General features: G+C 41.9%; 1 protein-coding gene across 7 annotated transcripts; it reads left to right on the top strand.

Annotated features, from left to right (window-relative positions):
- The first annotated feature begins 2,441 nt into the window (after nucleotides 1-2,441).
- Nucleotides 2,442-15,091, top strand: RBMX (RNA binding motif protein X-linked). Of its 7 annotated transcripts, none has more exons than XM_081848302.1 (11): nucleotides 2,442-2,580; nucleotides 4,466-4,592; nucleotides 4,778-4,884; nucleotides 5,604-5,772; nucleotides 7,259-7,378; nucleotides 7,992-8,106; nucleotides 8,724-8,849; nucleotides 8,943-9,038; nucleotides 10,143-10,228; nucleotides 10,723-12,906; nucleotides 14,072-15,091. In XM_081848302.1, exons 2-10 carry the CDS (start codon nucleotides 4,484-4,486, stop codon nucleotides 11,031-11,033), a joined length of 1,239 nt encoding a protein of 412 aa, XP_081704428.1. In that variant the 5' UTR covers nucleotides 2,442-2,580; nucleotides 4,466-4,483; the 3' UTR covers nucleotides 11,034-12,906; nucleotides 14,072-15,091. The 7 variants fall into 7 exon arrangements, with proteins under 7 accessions (XP_081704428.1, XP_081704426.1, XP_081704427.1 ...); XM_081848300.1 differs by having other exon boundaries at nucleotides 10,128-10,228; XM_081848301.1 differs by having other exon boundaries at nucleotides 8,937-9,038.
- Nucleotides 15,092-15,247: the final 156 nt, after the last annotated feature.

Genomic DNA, 15,247 nt, shown 5'->3' with positions numbered 1-15,247 from the left:
TCCCCCTCTAAGTTCTTCTCTCTTTCCTCAATCTTCAGCCTCTTATTCAGTTTCCATTTACAACCTCCGACTGAGGCAGTGGCGATGGGGCGATGCACGTCGCACATTTACTGGTTCAGTACCTTCAGTATGGTCTTTACAATATTTTCAACAATGGTATAGAGAGAGGGTAAACCGTTGCCCAAAGTGATATTCCGAAAACTCCTCAGCAGGGATACAATGGTACCTCAGGTTACGTACTTAATTTGTTCCGGAGGTCCGTACTTAACCTGAAACTGTTCTTAACCTGAAGCACCACTTTAGCTAATGGGGCCTCCCGCTGCCGCACGATTTCTGTTCTTATCCTGAAGCAAAGTTCTTAACCTGAAGCACTATTTCTGGGTTAGCGGAGTCTGTAACCTGAAGCGTATGTAACCTGAGGTACCACTGTACAAAGTTCCAAACCTCTCTCGGGTATGCTGAGTTTCCTGGGCATTGCCTTAAGTCCCACAGCAAATTTATTTTATCCATCTTTCGTCTATGCCTCCTTTTCTCCCCTGAGAGTACTGAGACTCTTTCCCCCTTATTGCTCACTTCTGGAAGCAAAGGCTTGGAGAAGCATGGCGTTGGGGTAATCTGGCTGCCAGTTGGCCCATGGTCTCCTTCAATGCACTGGTGAGGTCTGGGTAAGTCCTAGACTGAGTGATGTTAGAGACAGTCACTTGCCCTGTGATCAAGATCTCAAGGTTTATGTCATAGGTGCTTTTCCCAACAGGGGTTCCTTCCCCTGTGAAGAGGTGGCAGAGGGGTCCTTTTGTGGGTCCCATTAAGTACAGGTATTGATGGGTAAGGTTCAGGGCTGTCAGGTTCCAGGAAGTGATGTCCCCTGTGGAGTATTGGTCCAAGGTCACAACCACTGCTACCAACAGCAGGCCTTGCCTCTGGTGACTTGGTGTGCGCGCGGAGATCCAGCAGTTGGGGTAGGGAGCTTCTCTGGCCACCTTGCTCCACATTTGAATATTTCCTCCTGGTCCCAGGAGCAAAGAAGATCTTGCTCCGGGTACAAAGGGGTTGGGCCAAAATGCCTCGGTGCAGTGCCTAGGGGATGCAGAGGGTCATTGGTTTTCAGAAGTCTCATGTCCTTGGCAACCCCCTGCACCTCTGAGGCCCGGTGTGGTCCACTCAGGGTTTGGTGCAGCCCCTGCGGAGTGAAGCCAGCCTTCCAGGTATTCGGGCCCTTCCCAGTCGTTGGTTACTCCAAAGTCCCAGAGGCAACAAAATTGCCGTAGGAAAAGTCATTCTGTGAGGGTTTTCTGGGGCTGAGAGTCCATTCAAAGGCATTGGAACCCCAAAATTAAGTTCTCTGTGGGGTGGTTGGAATCTGTGTAGATATAAACAGTTCCCCCATTGTCCACCTCTGTCCAGTTTGGGTGCTTGGTAACTTCCCCTTAGCTGTAAAGGAAGTAGCTACCGTTCGTAAATCGCAGGCGATTTTCTTGATTATCCAGGGTAAAAATAGCAGTACCCAGGCGGATGTAATGTCTGTCTCGTATAAAAAGTTCCCAGTATTGAGTTCCTTGGAGCTGGGGTGTCAGTGAGTGTCTGAGCAAGGCTCGTAACTCAGGCTGACAGAAGTCAAATTCCCCCATTCAATCCATGTTTGACTTGCCCCCCGCAGTCTACAGTGTCATAGTCAAGGAAATTGTAGTCCGTTTGTAGACATGGGGATAAGTCCAAGAGGTGTGCACATGTGAAGACCTTTTTCTGCATGATTATCAGTGCTGGTGTGAAGTTCCGCTCTGCATACTTTTATTAATTAAACTGATTTTATGTTGCATTTTGTGTGTATTCAGGATGTCATTTGTAGACCCAGTAGGTGGCGCTGTGGTGCTTGAAGGTATTTTGACAGTTTGTGAACGGCAGAATATTGACAGATCAAGTATACGGCAATGGAAAGTCAGACAGAATTGAAAATCTTTTGGCTACATTCTTCCAGTTACATTTTTCTATTCTAGTTACATCTCCTAGTATAAGAAAACACCTTTTAGAAAGATACAAAAGGGCAATACATTTGAGTCCACAGTTGCATTCCTCAGCTACGTTCTTTAGTGGTATTACAGCGATACAGAAGTAAAAGATACAAGTAAAAAGATGCATTCTTTGTTAGCATAGAAATACGCAACACTGAGAGGTTCATTTATTAACTCCCCTCTCTGATCAGGGCTTCTCTTATGACAACATACTGTATTCTTGTGCTTGTGCTGATTGAGCCCTCTTTCTTTCTTTCTTTCTTTCTTTCTTTCTTTCTTTCTTTCTTTCTTTCTTTCTTTCTTTCTTTTGCACACACCCCAACAGTTATCCAGAGCAAGCTGCAACACACCCACCCACCAACTGTTCGCCAGAGCAAACGGCCCTCCTCCTATCTGAAAAGGCCACGCCTCTCTTGTCTGGTGTGTCCCTGCTTGCCCCGCCCCCTTCTTTTCACTCCTACATCCGGGCTTTCTGGCCTCGAGACGAACGTGCTGACGTCAGATATATAAAGGCCCTCGGCTCCTTTGTTCCTTCTCAGTGCGTCGTTGCTGATCTACTGGCGGTTTGGAGGTAAGCTCGCGCGGGGGGGGGGTTGGCGAGAGAGAAGCGCACGCGCGCACGCCTTTCGAATCGCCCGCGCTTTACTATCCACCCCCCCTACACACACCGATTGCTTACACCGGCGGCAGTGAGGGTGGGGGCAGATTCGCCTTCTGCGATCTCCCGTTTATTCCTTTTTAATTCCGCACACGCGCACGCCCTCTCAACGCCCGTTCCTCTCATTCATACGGAGGCGCCATTTTAAACCGTGAGGGAGGGGCGGGCGGGGACCGATTGCCGCCTTGGGCCAGCCCTGAGGGAAAAGTGAGCCAGAGGGGGAGGGGAAGGGGGGGCTGGGAGGGAGGGAGGGTCGCCAAAGCCGCCATTTTGCGATCGCCTTCAGCCCCTCCTTTGTGGCCCCCTCCCCTTTCTCCGAAGTGCGCATCGCGCGCGAGGGCGCCGGGTGGGCGCTGGAAACCGCGACTGCGCAGGCGCGACTCGTTCTTTTCTTGCGTCTTAATGGAATGCGCTTTCACCCCTCCCCTATTCTTTGCGGTCTCAGCGTCGCGCATGCGCGGCCGCAGGGTTACCTGAACGTTGCCTTTTGTCATTTTGGGTATATTCAGTTGCTTGCTTTTCTTTAATTTCCGAGTTTCCCTCCCCCCTCTCTATTGTAGCCAAGAAAGGCTCTGAGAGCGGCTTATAAAATCACTATTATAAAAGCATAAATCTCTGATGGCAGCCGCTGTCCTTGGGCTTAAGAGTCTAAAAATAAATTTTCAAAGGTGTAGGATGGAGGAGGGGAGAGCAAAAGCCTCAAGTGCAAGTTTGGGGGAAGGTCTGTAGCTCATTGGTGGAGCATCTGCTTGGCAGGCAGGAGGTCTCTGGTTCTGTCCCCAGCATCTCTAGGCAGGACTGGCAAAGACCCCTGAAACCCTGGAGAGCAGACAATACTGAGCTGGATGTATCAATCAGCTTACTGTGTTGGACCTTGTTTTTTTTTAAATCCTGAAAGTTTTTTTAAATCCTGAAAGTTCCTCACTGAGCCTTTAGCCAATAATGTTGTGATGGTGGAGTATAGAAACATTGCAAAGCATACAACATAGTGGTGATCTAATATATTCAGAAGTTACTTGTTTACCATATACTGTGTAATATACCAAAAAATAATGCAAATGGGTACGAAAAGATGTAAGGAAGTATAAGATAACATAAAAAGAAAAAAGTAACAACTATTAGTACAACAGAAAAAAGAATGGAAAATACAGTGGGAAGTGATGGGGGAAGTCTATGAATAAGAATGTATGGTGAAAGGAATTGTATAAGTTTGAATAGATTTTTATTAGTAGATTTGGACATGCCATACAAAAGAATGTTTTGTTATTAATCAATTTCAATAAAGTTTTCAGAAAGCTAAATAAATAAATAAATATCCCTGTGGGAGACAGCTCCCTTTGTAGTAACCACTGTGGTGCATTTTCAACCTTTTTCAGTTTTAAAAAAACAGGGGAGCTGTTGTATTTTCTTCCCCTGTGAATGTTTCCTTATCTTAAATTAGGTTTGCTTTTCTTTTTTTAAAATTGTAACAGTTTCTTGCATTAGAGCTTTTGCTTGCAGGTAGTAATTAAAGGGCCATTGTTGCCATTGTTCTGGATTTTGGGGCACTGTGTATGTAGTGTCAATATTTGTTCTCAATTAGATGCGTTTAAGCAAGGCCTTGGTCACCACAGAAAGGATGCTGCCATTTCTGTTTAGCAACTAAGGGCATGGACAAGCTGATAAGAACCATCAAGCCCTAATCAGATTTTTCAATATCTGCATATTGCTGTCTGAGGAATTATCCTGTTGTTTTGTCAAATATTTCCAAAGGACACAAGCTTCTCCCCTGTTTCAAGCTGAATGTGTGTTGTTCCAGATCCCAAACTGTGTCAAAATGGTTGAAGCAGATCGTCCTGGCAAGCTGTTCATTGGTGGGCTGAACACAGAGACTAATGAGAAGGCTCTTGAATCTGTCTTTGGCAAATATGGCCATATAGTAGAGGGTAAGCACACAGCCTTTTTAGGGCATAATATTAAGTTAAAGGTCTGCTTTGATGAACTTAACAGCTTTGATCAGTTGAAGTGATAGAGCTTATACGTCCTCTAAGAAGTTCTGAGCAGGCTTGTGTACAATTTGGGATACATCATTCTATGATGAAAGTGGAATAACACTTTTGTCTTTCTTCAGTTCTCCTTATGAAAGACCGTGAAACCAACAAATCAAGAGGGTTTGCTTTTGTTACCTTCGAGAGTCCAGCAGATGCCAAGGATGCTGCCAGAGATATGAATGGAAAGGTAGTAACTAATGTGTTAATTGCAGAGTGTCAAGCTGAGGGTGATTGGATTGATTGGTTGACAGAGTTGCTTTTATTCAGTTAATGAGACAAGTTCAGCCATGTGTTATAATGGAGTGAATGCTTGGGTAATAGCATTTAGGGATGCTAAGGGAATTTGTTTAAGGATGTTAAGGGTTAGCTTTAAGACAAATAAAGCCTGATGGCATATTTTCTTCAAGAATGCTAGTACGGACATTCTATGGGCTACTCTTAAATTAAGAACGAAACTGGATATCTCAAGAACTGCCGAAATAATACAGCATTGTTTCCTGATTGTGATGGCTCAATCAGTTATTTCTAGAAAATACCTGTAGAGACTGTTACTTTTTAATAACATGCACATCATGGCAAAACCTTTGCTTCTGAAAATTGGTTTGAATACACTTGGAAACTAAAGATCTAGAAGAATTGTATATAAACAAATAAGATTGACATACTGAAAGCATGTAGCCGTAGAATATGCGTGTTCAATTTTTAAGTTGACCTTGGTTGGTTAAATCCTTGAGTGGTCTACAAAATGTGGTTAAAACAATATATTCATTTTTAAAATTAGGTTTTTTATTTGCATAATACCAAACCAAATGTATTTGCGAGAAACCAGAGCAGGGATAAGAGCTGAGGCACTCTGTCCTACAAAAAGCATTTGCAATTAATGCTGAGTTAGATTCCTTTGTTCAGTCTTTAGACGGAAGATCAATTAAAGTTGAACAAGCTACCAAGCCATCCTTTGAAACCGGTAGACGTGGGCCCCCTCCCCCTCCAAGGAGCAGAGGTCCTCCAAGAGGTTTTAGAGGCGGAAGAGGTGGAAGTGGAACACGGGGTCCTCCTTCAAGAGGGAGTTATTTGGGTATGTGTGTTTTCCCATGTGCAATTGTGCAGCATACAAGCCACTGCATAGAGAATGCTGGTTTACAGCTTCCTCTCAAAATCAAGACACAATTAGGACTGTGCAATACCTGGTTTTCAACATTCTTATACAGTGGTACCTCGGGTTAAGTACTTAATTCGTTCCGGAGGTCCGTTCTTAACCTGAAACTGTTCTTAACCTGAACAGGTAAGCTAATGGAGCCTCCTGCTGCTGTGGCACCTCTGGAGCACGATTTTTGTTCTTATCCTGAAGCAAAGTTCTTAACCTGAAGCACTATTTCTGGGTTAGCAGAGTGTGTAACCTGAAGCGTCTGTAACCCGAGGTGCCACTGTATATCAGCAGCTAAATGTTGTGATATACTGATACATTCCAAACATCATGATATATCTCAGCTGCTGCTTTTCTCCACCTTAGGAGAGGAATAAAGAGCCTAGATACATATTCAATGCCCTGCAGTTAAGTAAGGCCCCATATTGCCTTAAACTGCTTGGCTGAGGGGCAAGAAACCCCTCAAAATGTTTGAAACAGATACCGCTTCAGACAATTTACCAATATATCACCCAGCTCTAGACACAATACAAATGATGAATTTCTGGTGGTTATTTTACCCTTTTTGGAAGTTTGGAAAAAGATTGCCGTCCTGCTATTTCACAGGATGAATGCTGTTCTTGTGTTTGATGTACTCAGGTATAGAGATGAAGCGAGCGAACTTGTAGGCTTGCTTAAAACATTGAGGTGTATTTTGGAAATTGGTCTAGGGGTTAATCTCATGTTAAGCAAATTGGTGATATGCCTTAACTGAAATTTTGCAAGCTTAGGCAAACGTTATTCACTCGATGTTTTGATGTTGTTCTTCAATCGGTGTTTCGATGTTTTTTGATGTTGAAACAGTTTGTACTGCTCCACAGTTGGTTTTTTTAATGTCTTAAACAAAGGTGAGTTTCTTAGTATTTGCGTATAAGCTATTGGCAGCGATTTTTGCTGTTTATAGCTGTCCTGCATTATTTGCTGTTTTGAGATTAAACAGTAAATAGCAATTTGAATCTTTTGTAATCCATGGTCTTGCTTTGTTGAACTCCAAATTTTAGAATCGAAGGTTTGATTTGATTGATATTTGTCTTCTACTTTTCCCACAACAAATGTTGAGCTCAAAGGGAGTCACAAAATTCATAGTAACATTAAAAAACAAGTATTGCAATCCCTGTAATAACAAACAGCAGCAAATAAATAAACAACAAGTTCATTAAAATAGAACAATAAAATCATAGTAGTTCAAATTATTGGAAACAGCTGCTGAGAATCAGTTCTGTTCCAAATGACATTCTCTCTCTGGGAAGGGACAGTGCAGGAATATTCTGTGTGTATCATGGGTACTGCCACAGTAGTACATTGTGCTCCCAGTGAGGCAGATCTGTCTGAGGAATCCTGTTTCTGTTATCTAGCTGACACATTGCTGCTCTTTTAGGTTCTTCTAGAGGCCCTCTACCGATGAAAAGGGGTCCACCCTCACGTAGTGGTGGCCCACCACCTAAAAGACCTGCTCCTTCTGGACCTGTTCGTAGCAGTAGTGGAATGGGAGGCAGAGGTAATTTTTTTATCACTTTGATGCCAAACAGCATGTAAATGTAATAAAGTATTTTTTTATTGTTCATTGCATGGATCCACAAATTTGTGGTGGTTGGAGAAAGGCTTTTACAACTGTGCTGAGTTTTACTGGCACTCAGAAATAGCAAGGTAGTTGCTGTGTTGGGAGCAACTCCCCGCTAGTGTCTCTGTGTTAGGGCAGATACCCCTTGCTGGATTAAGAGGTGTGAATTGACACTCCTTACTTATGCTGGATGACTGCGGTGTTCAGCATATCTCCACATGTGGGTCGTATGCAACACATTTGAAAAGGATTCTTGAATTGTAGAATATGGGCTAAATACTCACTAGTCAGCCCTCGTCGATGTATGCTTAGTTTGACTAGGCCTCTGTTTACAAGAACTGAAAGCAACTTTACTTTCAGTATAATGTAGGACTTTGCTATCTCTTCATCTTGCTGATAGAGGTTGTATTGAACTTAAACCACCACAGAAAAGTTTGATCCAGTATGGTGTGTGGTCTTATCTCATGGTGGGAACAACTTTCTTTACTAATACCTTGTTTTCAGAAGGCTTTATTTCAAAAATATTTCATTTTCTGCTTGATTACTTAAGCACCCCTTTCACGCGGTAGAGACAGTTATGGAGGACCACCACGCAGAGAACCACTGCCATCACGAAGAGATGTCTATTTGTCTCCAAGAGATGATGGTTACAGTACTAAAGACAGGTAAAATCAAACCCTGTTGGATATTTTTCAGATCAAGGAACTTAATTATTGAACTTAATGCATTTTGATTGCAGAAGCAGTGATTTAATGGAAAGGGTGTAAGGGGAGCACATCTCTGGGACATTTTTTGCACTGGGCGTGTCCCATCTGTCAGGACAACCAGACAATTGATTTGTTCTGGCAAATCAATGAGATAATGAGGCTTTCGGTATTTACTGTTTATGAACAATTTGTTATCTGCATAAAGGAAGAAAGAGGAGAATCAAAGTGGCCAGCTATTTTAATTGAATTTGTACTTAATGCTAGCCATTTAAATTGTAGCAAGTAATTGCAGAATTGGTTGTATTTCTTATTTAAAGCTAAATGCTAATCAGAGATGTTAACTCAGGTTTCTGCAACCTAAGTTTAAGATGCTAGTGGCTACACCACCTTTTGAAGTTCAGTATTCTATGACTTGTCAGCCAAGTCTAATTAGATGTTACACTACGTCTCCTCCACTTTGTGGTAGGGTGTCTGCTGCTGCATTAGGACTTTGCTTGAGCGTATGGCTGTGAGCTGTTATGAGGAGCTCCTACACTTCACTACCGGAAAAAATACTTTAGTTTTCATTTCCATAGCTATTCAAGTCGGGACTATCCAAGCTCCAGAGACACAAGAGATTATGCCCCACCGCCAAGAGATTATGCCTACCGTGATTATGGTCACTCCAGTTCACGTGATGAGTACCCCTCAAGAGGCTACAGGTAGCTAATGTTCGATTTTGTGTGTTGTTGAACAAATCTCTCATATTCCATTAACAAGCTAGTCAAGCTCATTGTTCAATTGGCAAGTTCCAGAGACACAAAGGAATATACTCCACCTCCAAGAGATTATGCCTACCGTGACTATGGTCATTCCCGTTCACGTGATGAGTATCCCTCAAGAGGTTACAGGTACTTAACGTTCACTTTTGTGTATTCTCAAACAAATCTTTTAATATTTCATTCAACAAGTTAGTCAAGCTTATGTTTCAGTTTGCAGTGTGCCTCTTTCTACTTGATTCAAACAATAAGCACAATAATATAACAAGTGTCTTGTGGCACCTGGAGCAGCTTCATTATGCCAGAAGGTTTGGTGGACTACAGTCCTTTTCATCAGACACTTTTGAAGTCTTACCATACCTACTTGCAACTAAGGATAGTACTTCATGTGTCAGGTGAAGTGGAATGTGGTCCATGGAAGCTTATGCCATAATAAATCTGTTTATATTTAAGGTGCTACAAGAACATGTATATCCCTCTTACGTTACAGAAGAGAAACCAAATCTCCATACCTCACATGAACAATTGTTGGCTTTCTTTACGCAGTTCTAAAGCCACTAGTGAGCCATGTGAAGGTGAATAATGTAGGTCTATGGGAAGCTATATGTCATTATTTTCTAGAGCACCATCTATGTTTATCAGGGATGGGGCAGATTTCAGGCTTTTGGAATATACTTTATTTGAAACTAAAACCTAGGAATCTATTAACAGGAACCTAGTGTAAATGATGTACTTGGAATTAAAGAATTTTGAGCCCAGGAGTTCAACTGAACAGCGCTCATGTTCTACGCACAGATCCATTAATGGTTGCCACAAGCTTTCTACATTTTGCTGCTATAATTGGGAATCACAAATCTTTTCTGATCTACTAATAGATCCAGATCTATCTTCTGACTACCACCCCTGATATTCATGATGATCTGCAAAGAACAGCTTTGGCTAGTTCCTACCCCAAGCAATTTATGTAGACACAAAGGAAATAGTGGGGAGGGTAACTGAGGCAAGGATAGATAGATCTTTGATTATTTTAGTTATGTGTACTTAGACTGAATCAGGCAGGGTATTGGGACTAAAGGGTGGGTCATCTCAAAACCACTTGGATGGGAGACTACTTGGGAACCAAATCTAAGATTCTTTTGAGGAAGAACAGGATATAAGTGAAAGGGCTACCTTATTCTGTGCAAAACTCACCTAGCGGTCGCCTGTACTAAACCCCAGCAGTTATTCCTCTTACAGTGATCGTGATGGCTATGGAGGGCGTGACCGGGACTACTCTGATCACCCAAGTGGGGGCTCATACAGAGATTCCTATGAGAGTTATGGTAAGTGCTTATTTTGAAGGTCTTAAGGGACTCAGTAGGCCGCACTCTTGACTTCATAGACTGCATCTACTTAAGTGGGGAATTGGCATTCTGGGCTTGTCCACTGCAGTGAAAATATACCGGTACTTCATTTTTAACAAAATGATTGAATTACAGTTCCCATAAACTAACGAAGCAAAAGTTCAACTGTTCTGAATTGCATCTATCACTGGAAAAAAAATGGTGGAATTTCTGCTGTAAAAATAGCAAGCTGTTCTGGAATAATCCCAAAAAGAGCTGCCTTGAGAAATATCATCGTCTTCAAACAGCCTTTATTTCGTTCACTATCCGATACTCCCCTGCCAAATGTCCCAACATGTGAGATTATATTAAAACTTTCAGTTAATACAAAAGAGTAACAGACACCATTGATACAAATTCTTTTAAACTCAGATGTAAAGTTGTGGTGATATGATTTATAGTGTTGTCCTATTACCTGACCATTGAACCTGCAGGTAACTCACGTAGTGCTCCACCTGCACGAGGGCCCCCTCCATCTTATGGTGGAAGCAGTCGCTATGACGATTATGGGAGCACCCGAGATGGGTATGGTGGAAGTCGAGAAAGTTACTCAAGCAGCAGAAGTGATGTCTACTCAAGTGGCCGGGATCGTGTGGGAAGACAAGACCGAGGCCTCCCCCCTTCTGTGGAAAGGGGTTATGCTCCTCCACGTGATTCTTACAGCAGCTCCAGCCGCGGAGCACCCAGAGGTGGCGGCCGTGGAGGGAGCCGCTCTGATAGAGGCGGAGGCCGAAGCAGATACTGAAACCTTTTAAAGTGCTGGACCAAATCAGTTTTTTCCTCCAACAAATGAAATGTGGAAATTCTTTCATTACTCCAGAGGACTACTGAAACATATGTTTTTATCTTTTTTATTGTTGCTTGTTAAGTTCCCCTCCATTACTTAATGTTTTTTTGTGAGGAGAAAGTAAACTTGTTTTAATTTCATTTCAAAATTGTTAATATTTGTCTCAGAAAGCAGATGTTAATGTATGACATTTTTAGCCTGTGTACTAGTGTTGTAACTTTTTAAAGTAAAGGTTAACCCTGAAATGCAACGCTCTCACCTCATCCATGAAACCGGCAACCCTAAGGCTTCCCGTACAACGTGCAGCCATCTAAAATGGCCATGGATCGTTCTACACATGCAAACGTGTGCCTTCTTTCTAGCAAACCCATTTTAGCTTTTGGAGGGTGGTGGGATGTGTGCCAAACTAAAATGTTAAAACATCCTCTCCATGCTAAAATGCACACAATGCTCCAAAATAGAAAATTTCTTCAGTCTTGTGTAAAAATTCAGGATACCATTCAGTCATTAAATCAAAACGACATACGGATAATGCTGAATGTACGTTGTTCCTTTCTACATATTTCATTTGGGAATTTGCAAGAACATCACCCCCCAAAATAACATATTAACCTGTAGTAAGCAAGCTACAGATCTGTAAGTAAGAGGTTTGGCCAGTTCCATCAAAGAAGCTGCAAAACGGTACTTGCTCTTACTGTTTCAAATTTTTGCAATCCTGTAGTGTCTCATTTTTAAAGGAACATCTTTGACTCCAAAGGCAAAATGGAGAAAATAAGATAAGCAAAGAAGTCTTTCTCTCCAACTTCTGAAAGGCTTATGGCTTCATATAAACAAGTTTCAACTTTCAGCATTCCACAACAGATTTAAAGCATCAAATGCGTGTGAAACAGCAAAGATGGTAAGCAAAGCAAACTAGTTTTTCAGTCTAGTCAAACTGAAACCAGAACTACTGTCCTTAAATACGGTAGGACATGCTGTACATCATGGCAATGGAAGCTTTTAAATTTTAAAGCAGCACCCAATGGAAAAACTGCTGGATAGCCTTAGGCGAAGCCTTACAAATTCAACATAACCTTATCTTAGATGAAACTGTATGGCACAAAGCTTTTGAAAGCAACACTAAGAAAGCAACTCACTGTAGACAAACATTTCTTTAAAGGGTTGGGAGGGGTTATTTTTTGCCCACTATGTTTCGATGAAGAACTTAAAAAACAACAACTGCTTGTACTATACTATACTAGGAAATTAAAATGCTAACAAATCAGAACTTGGCTTAAATAGCCAAAATTTATACCAGCTTGGGGAATTTCAGACAAGCCGTTAATACGAACCTGATGTTTAGTTGGATGCCTGACTTCTTTGTACTAAGTCGGGTGGGCAGTTTTGATACAAATAGCAGAACCTGTGGCAAGTTGTCATGACCCAGGTGCAGCCAGGAAGTCCAAAAGATGCTCTTGAAATGTAGTAAGACTTGAAGACCTCCAACTAAAGTTCTGCTATAATCCTCAAAACATATGCCAGTCAAGTTATGGATTTACCATGAAAAGCACCATTGGAAAGGAAATGAGAATCCATAAGCCATTCCAGTTCATTCCAATCCAGTGAACCTTCCACCTCTCAAACTTAAAGCATTAGCGCTTGAAGCAGGTTAATTGGCAAACACAGGGGTTCTTGCTGTGTTTCTGGGGGTGGTTAGGGGCTTGGGGAGTTTGTGCTAGAATAATTTTTCATGCCTGTTTTAATTGTTGCAGGATGACTGCTGTTTTTAAGATGTGACCTGGTGCATGGCAGTGCTGGTGGACAACATGGATTTCTACTGATAGTACAACAGGTAAGCTGTGGATGAATGCAATATTAGGAACACTGCATACTTTTTGCAAATTAAAGATGGGCAGATAGTGTACAACTTAAATTGCTGATACCTTCAGTGAAGTTTGTGGTGAGTTCTTGGCTGCTCAATTTGGGTAAATAAATAACCCCCCTGTTTTGGAATCTAGCCTTTGCAATTTCTGAAGGAAGAAGAGAGAATAAACTAGATTTCTTTTAAAGGGAAGCTGCGAATGGCATTTCGGGAAAAGAATATGCAGATGCCACTGATACGAGTGCAAGCTTTGGAGAGGCTCTGCTAGGAATGGTGACTTCAATACCAGTGTAAATGAGTTAAACATGCTGTCAGGGTTCAGTTCATTTGTTGCCCTGATACCTGGAATGCCCATAATGGTGGCATAGAAAGCTGTAGACTTCAATCTCTGATGAAAACTGGTTAAAAGGTTTGACCAGGATTTCAGACATGCTGTTCAGTAGTCTTGGGAGTATTACTATTTTTCACCTTCCACATACGTCCCAAGCTGATGGATGAAATAAAATAAAAACAGCAGAAAAATAGCAAGACGTCCGTGGCAAAGACATAGTCATCCATCTAGGGAAGCTTGCCGGAATTGAAAAAAACAACACTTCAGCTCTCTCTCTCTCTCCCCTAACCCACCCAAAAGGAAAGGTAGTGGGCAGATGCCATAGCTCAGGCACAGGCAAACTCTGCCCTCTAGGTGTTTTGGGACTACAACTCCCCTCATCCTTGACCACTGGTCCTGTTAGGGATGAGGGGAGTTGTAGTCCCAAAACATCCAGAGGGCCAAGTTTGCCTATGCCTGCCATAGCTAAACAGTTGCAAAAAACAAACATTAGCAGTGAGCAGAGTGAGGTTTTCAGCAGTCACATTGCACCTAATAAGGATCCTTGAGTATCTAATATGTTTGGGTTTGGCTGTGCTGTATTAGAAGAAGCCTCTTCTACCCCTTAAGGATCATGTGCCCGCTTCTGACTAAAATAACACTTGATAAAAGTGTTGAGTTGTAGACCATAGTAGTTTATACAGTCTGTATTTTGAGTTTGTTATCTGCATCAAAGCATACCTATTCATGACTGTCCCTGAGCAAATCATAATTTTCTGATAACTTCCTTTTGAGACACAGCTAATGTTACTCTTTTCATCTTAGGTACAAGGTTAATTGTGGCTGACATTTGAGGAATGGATGCCCATGGAGAATGCAGCTGCTGAGCAGCTTAAATATGTCTACAGTGTTTAATGAAGACGTTTCAGAGGGAAGTCAGATCTTAAATGCCAGTGTCAGTCATTGCTGTGAGCATTGGATGTTCATAGAAGAGAAGAGGAAGAGGCCTAAATGTCAGAAACAGCTGGATACAGATTGTTTGTGTCCTCTTACAAATACTGTGTAGCAAAAGTTGTTGGCATGTAAAGTGCTACTCTGGCAGTACAATACTATATGATCACATCTTCTGCAGGAGTTTGGTTCCAGGGGTTCCATATATACGCAAAAACACTTACTCTCTAGCCTGTGGAACTCCCACATACTTGAGCATCCCAGGGTTTCCAGAGCTGGCATGCCAAGAGGGCTTCAACACCCCCATCCCAAGCAAGGCAGAGAGCCTTGAACCCAATGCAAAAAAAGAGCTCTCAGCCTTGCATGCTTTTCACTTTGCAGGATTTCAACCAGGAGTCTTCAACCATGTATGTTATGTTTTTATTGAAAAATTTAAAAACAAAGTTTGTAAAAATGGCTCAAATCCTGCAAGTTAAATGCTTGTAACATTGTATTTGAGTCTTTGGTATGAGGCAAGCTGAAGTGTTACCTATGATAAATGTAGGATAATTTTTACAGCTTGGCAAATTAATGTTTAGAGCTAGAAGGCAAATGAAATAAACATGCCTCAGGCGTTCTCTAGAGCATTTTCAGGAAGCACAAAATTGCATGTGTTTTGAAAAAAAAGGGTTCTGAAAAAGGTGTGAAGATTGGTAATGAAGAAAACTTGGGGTGTCTTTCTTGTGGTTCCAAGTGAGCTACTGTTACAGATGTAAGAAGTTGCCTTGTTCAAACAGACATGTCAACCAGAAAAAGGTCCCAACCCCAAAATGGAGATTCTGACAACTTTAAAGTTCCACTAATCAAGATAATTGTATTAAATCCATTGTTGGAATAAAAATGTTCATTTTTTCTAAGACTCGTTTCATTGTTTCAAAGTTGTTTGTCTTTTAAATGGGGGTACTAGTTTCAGAATGAAGCACAGTGCCACATAGGCCGAACTCAAATGGATGGAGGAAATTTAGGGAGCGCACTAACCTCAATAAGTCCCTGCTGATTCAACCCTCAACC

This window comes from Podarcis erhardii (genome assembly GCF_964252035.2).
Source record: "Podarcis erhardii genome assembly, chromosome: Z".
Classification (NCBI taxonomy): domain Eukaryota; kingdom Metazoa; phylum Chordata; class Lepidosauria; order Squamata; family Lacertidae; genus Podarcis; species Podarcis erhardii.
This window is presented reverse-complemented; position numbering and strand designations above follow the sequence as displayed.

Coding starts and splice junctions, on each gene's coding strand:
- RBMX (XM_081848298.1), top strand. CDS start 4,484: ATGGTTGAAGCAGATCGTCCTGGCAAGCTGTTCATTGGTGGGCTGAAC. Junction 5,773..7,258: donor TTCAAGAGGGAGTTATTTGG/GTATGTGTGTTT, acceptor CTGCTCTTTTAG/GTTCTTCTAGAGGCCCTCTA. Junction 7,379..7,991: donor TAGTGGAATGGGAGGCAGAG/GTAATTTTTTTA, acceptor TGATTACTTAAG/CACCCCTTTCACGCGGTAGA.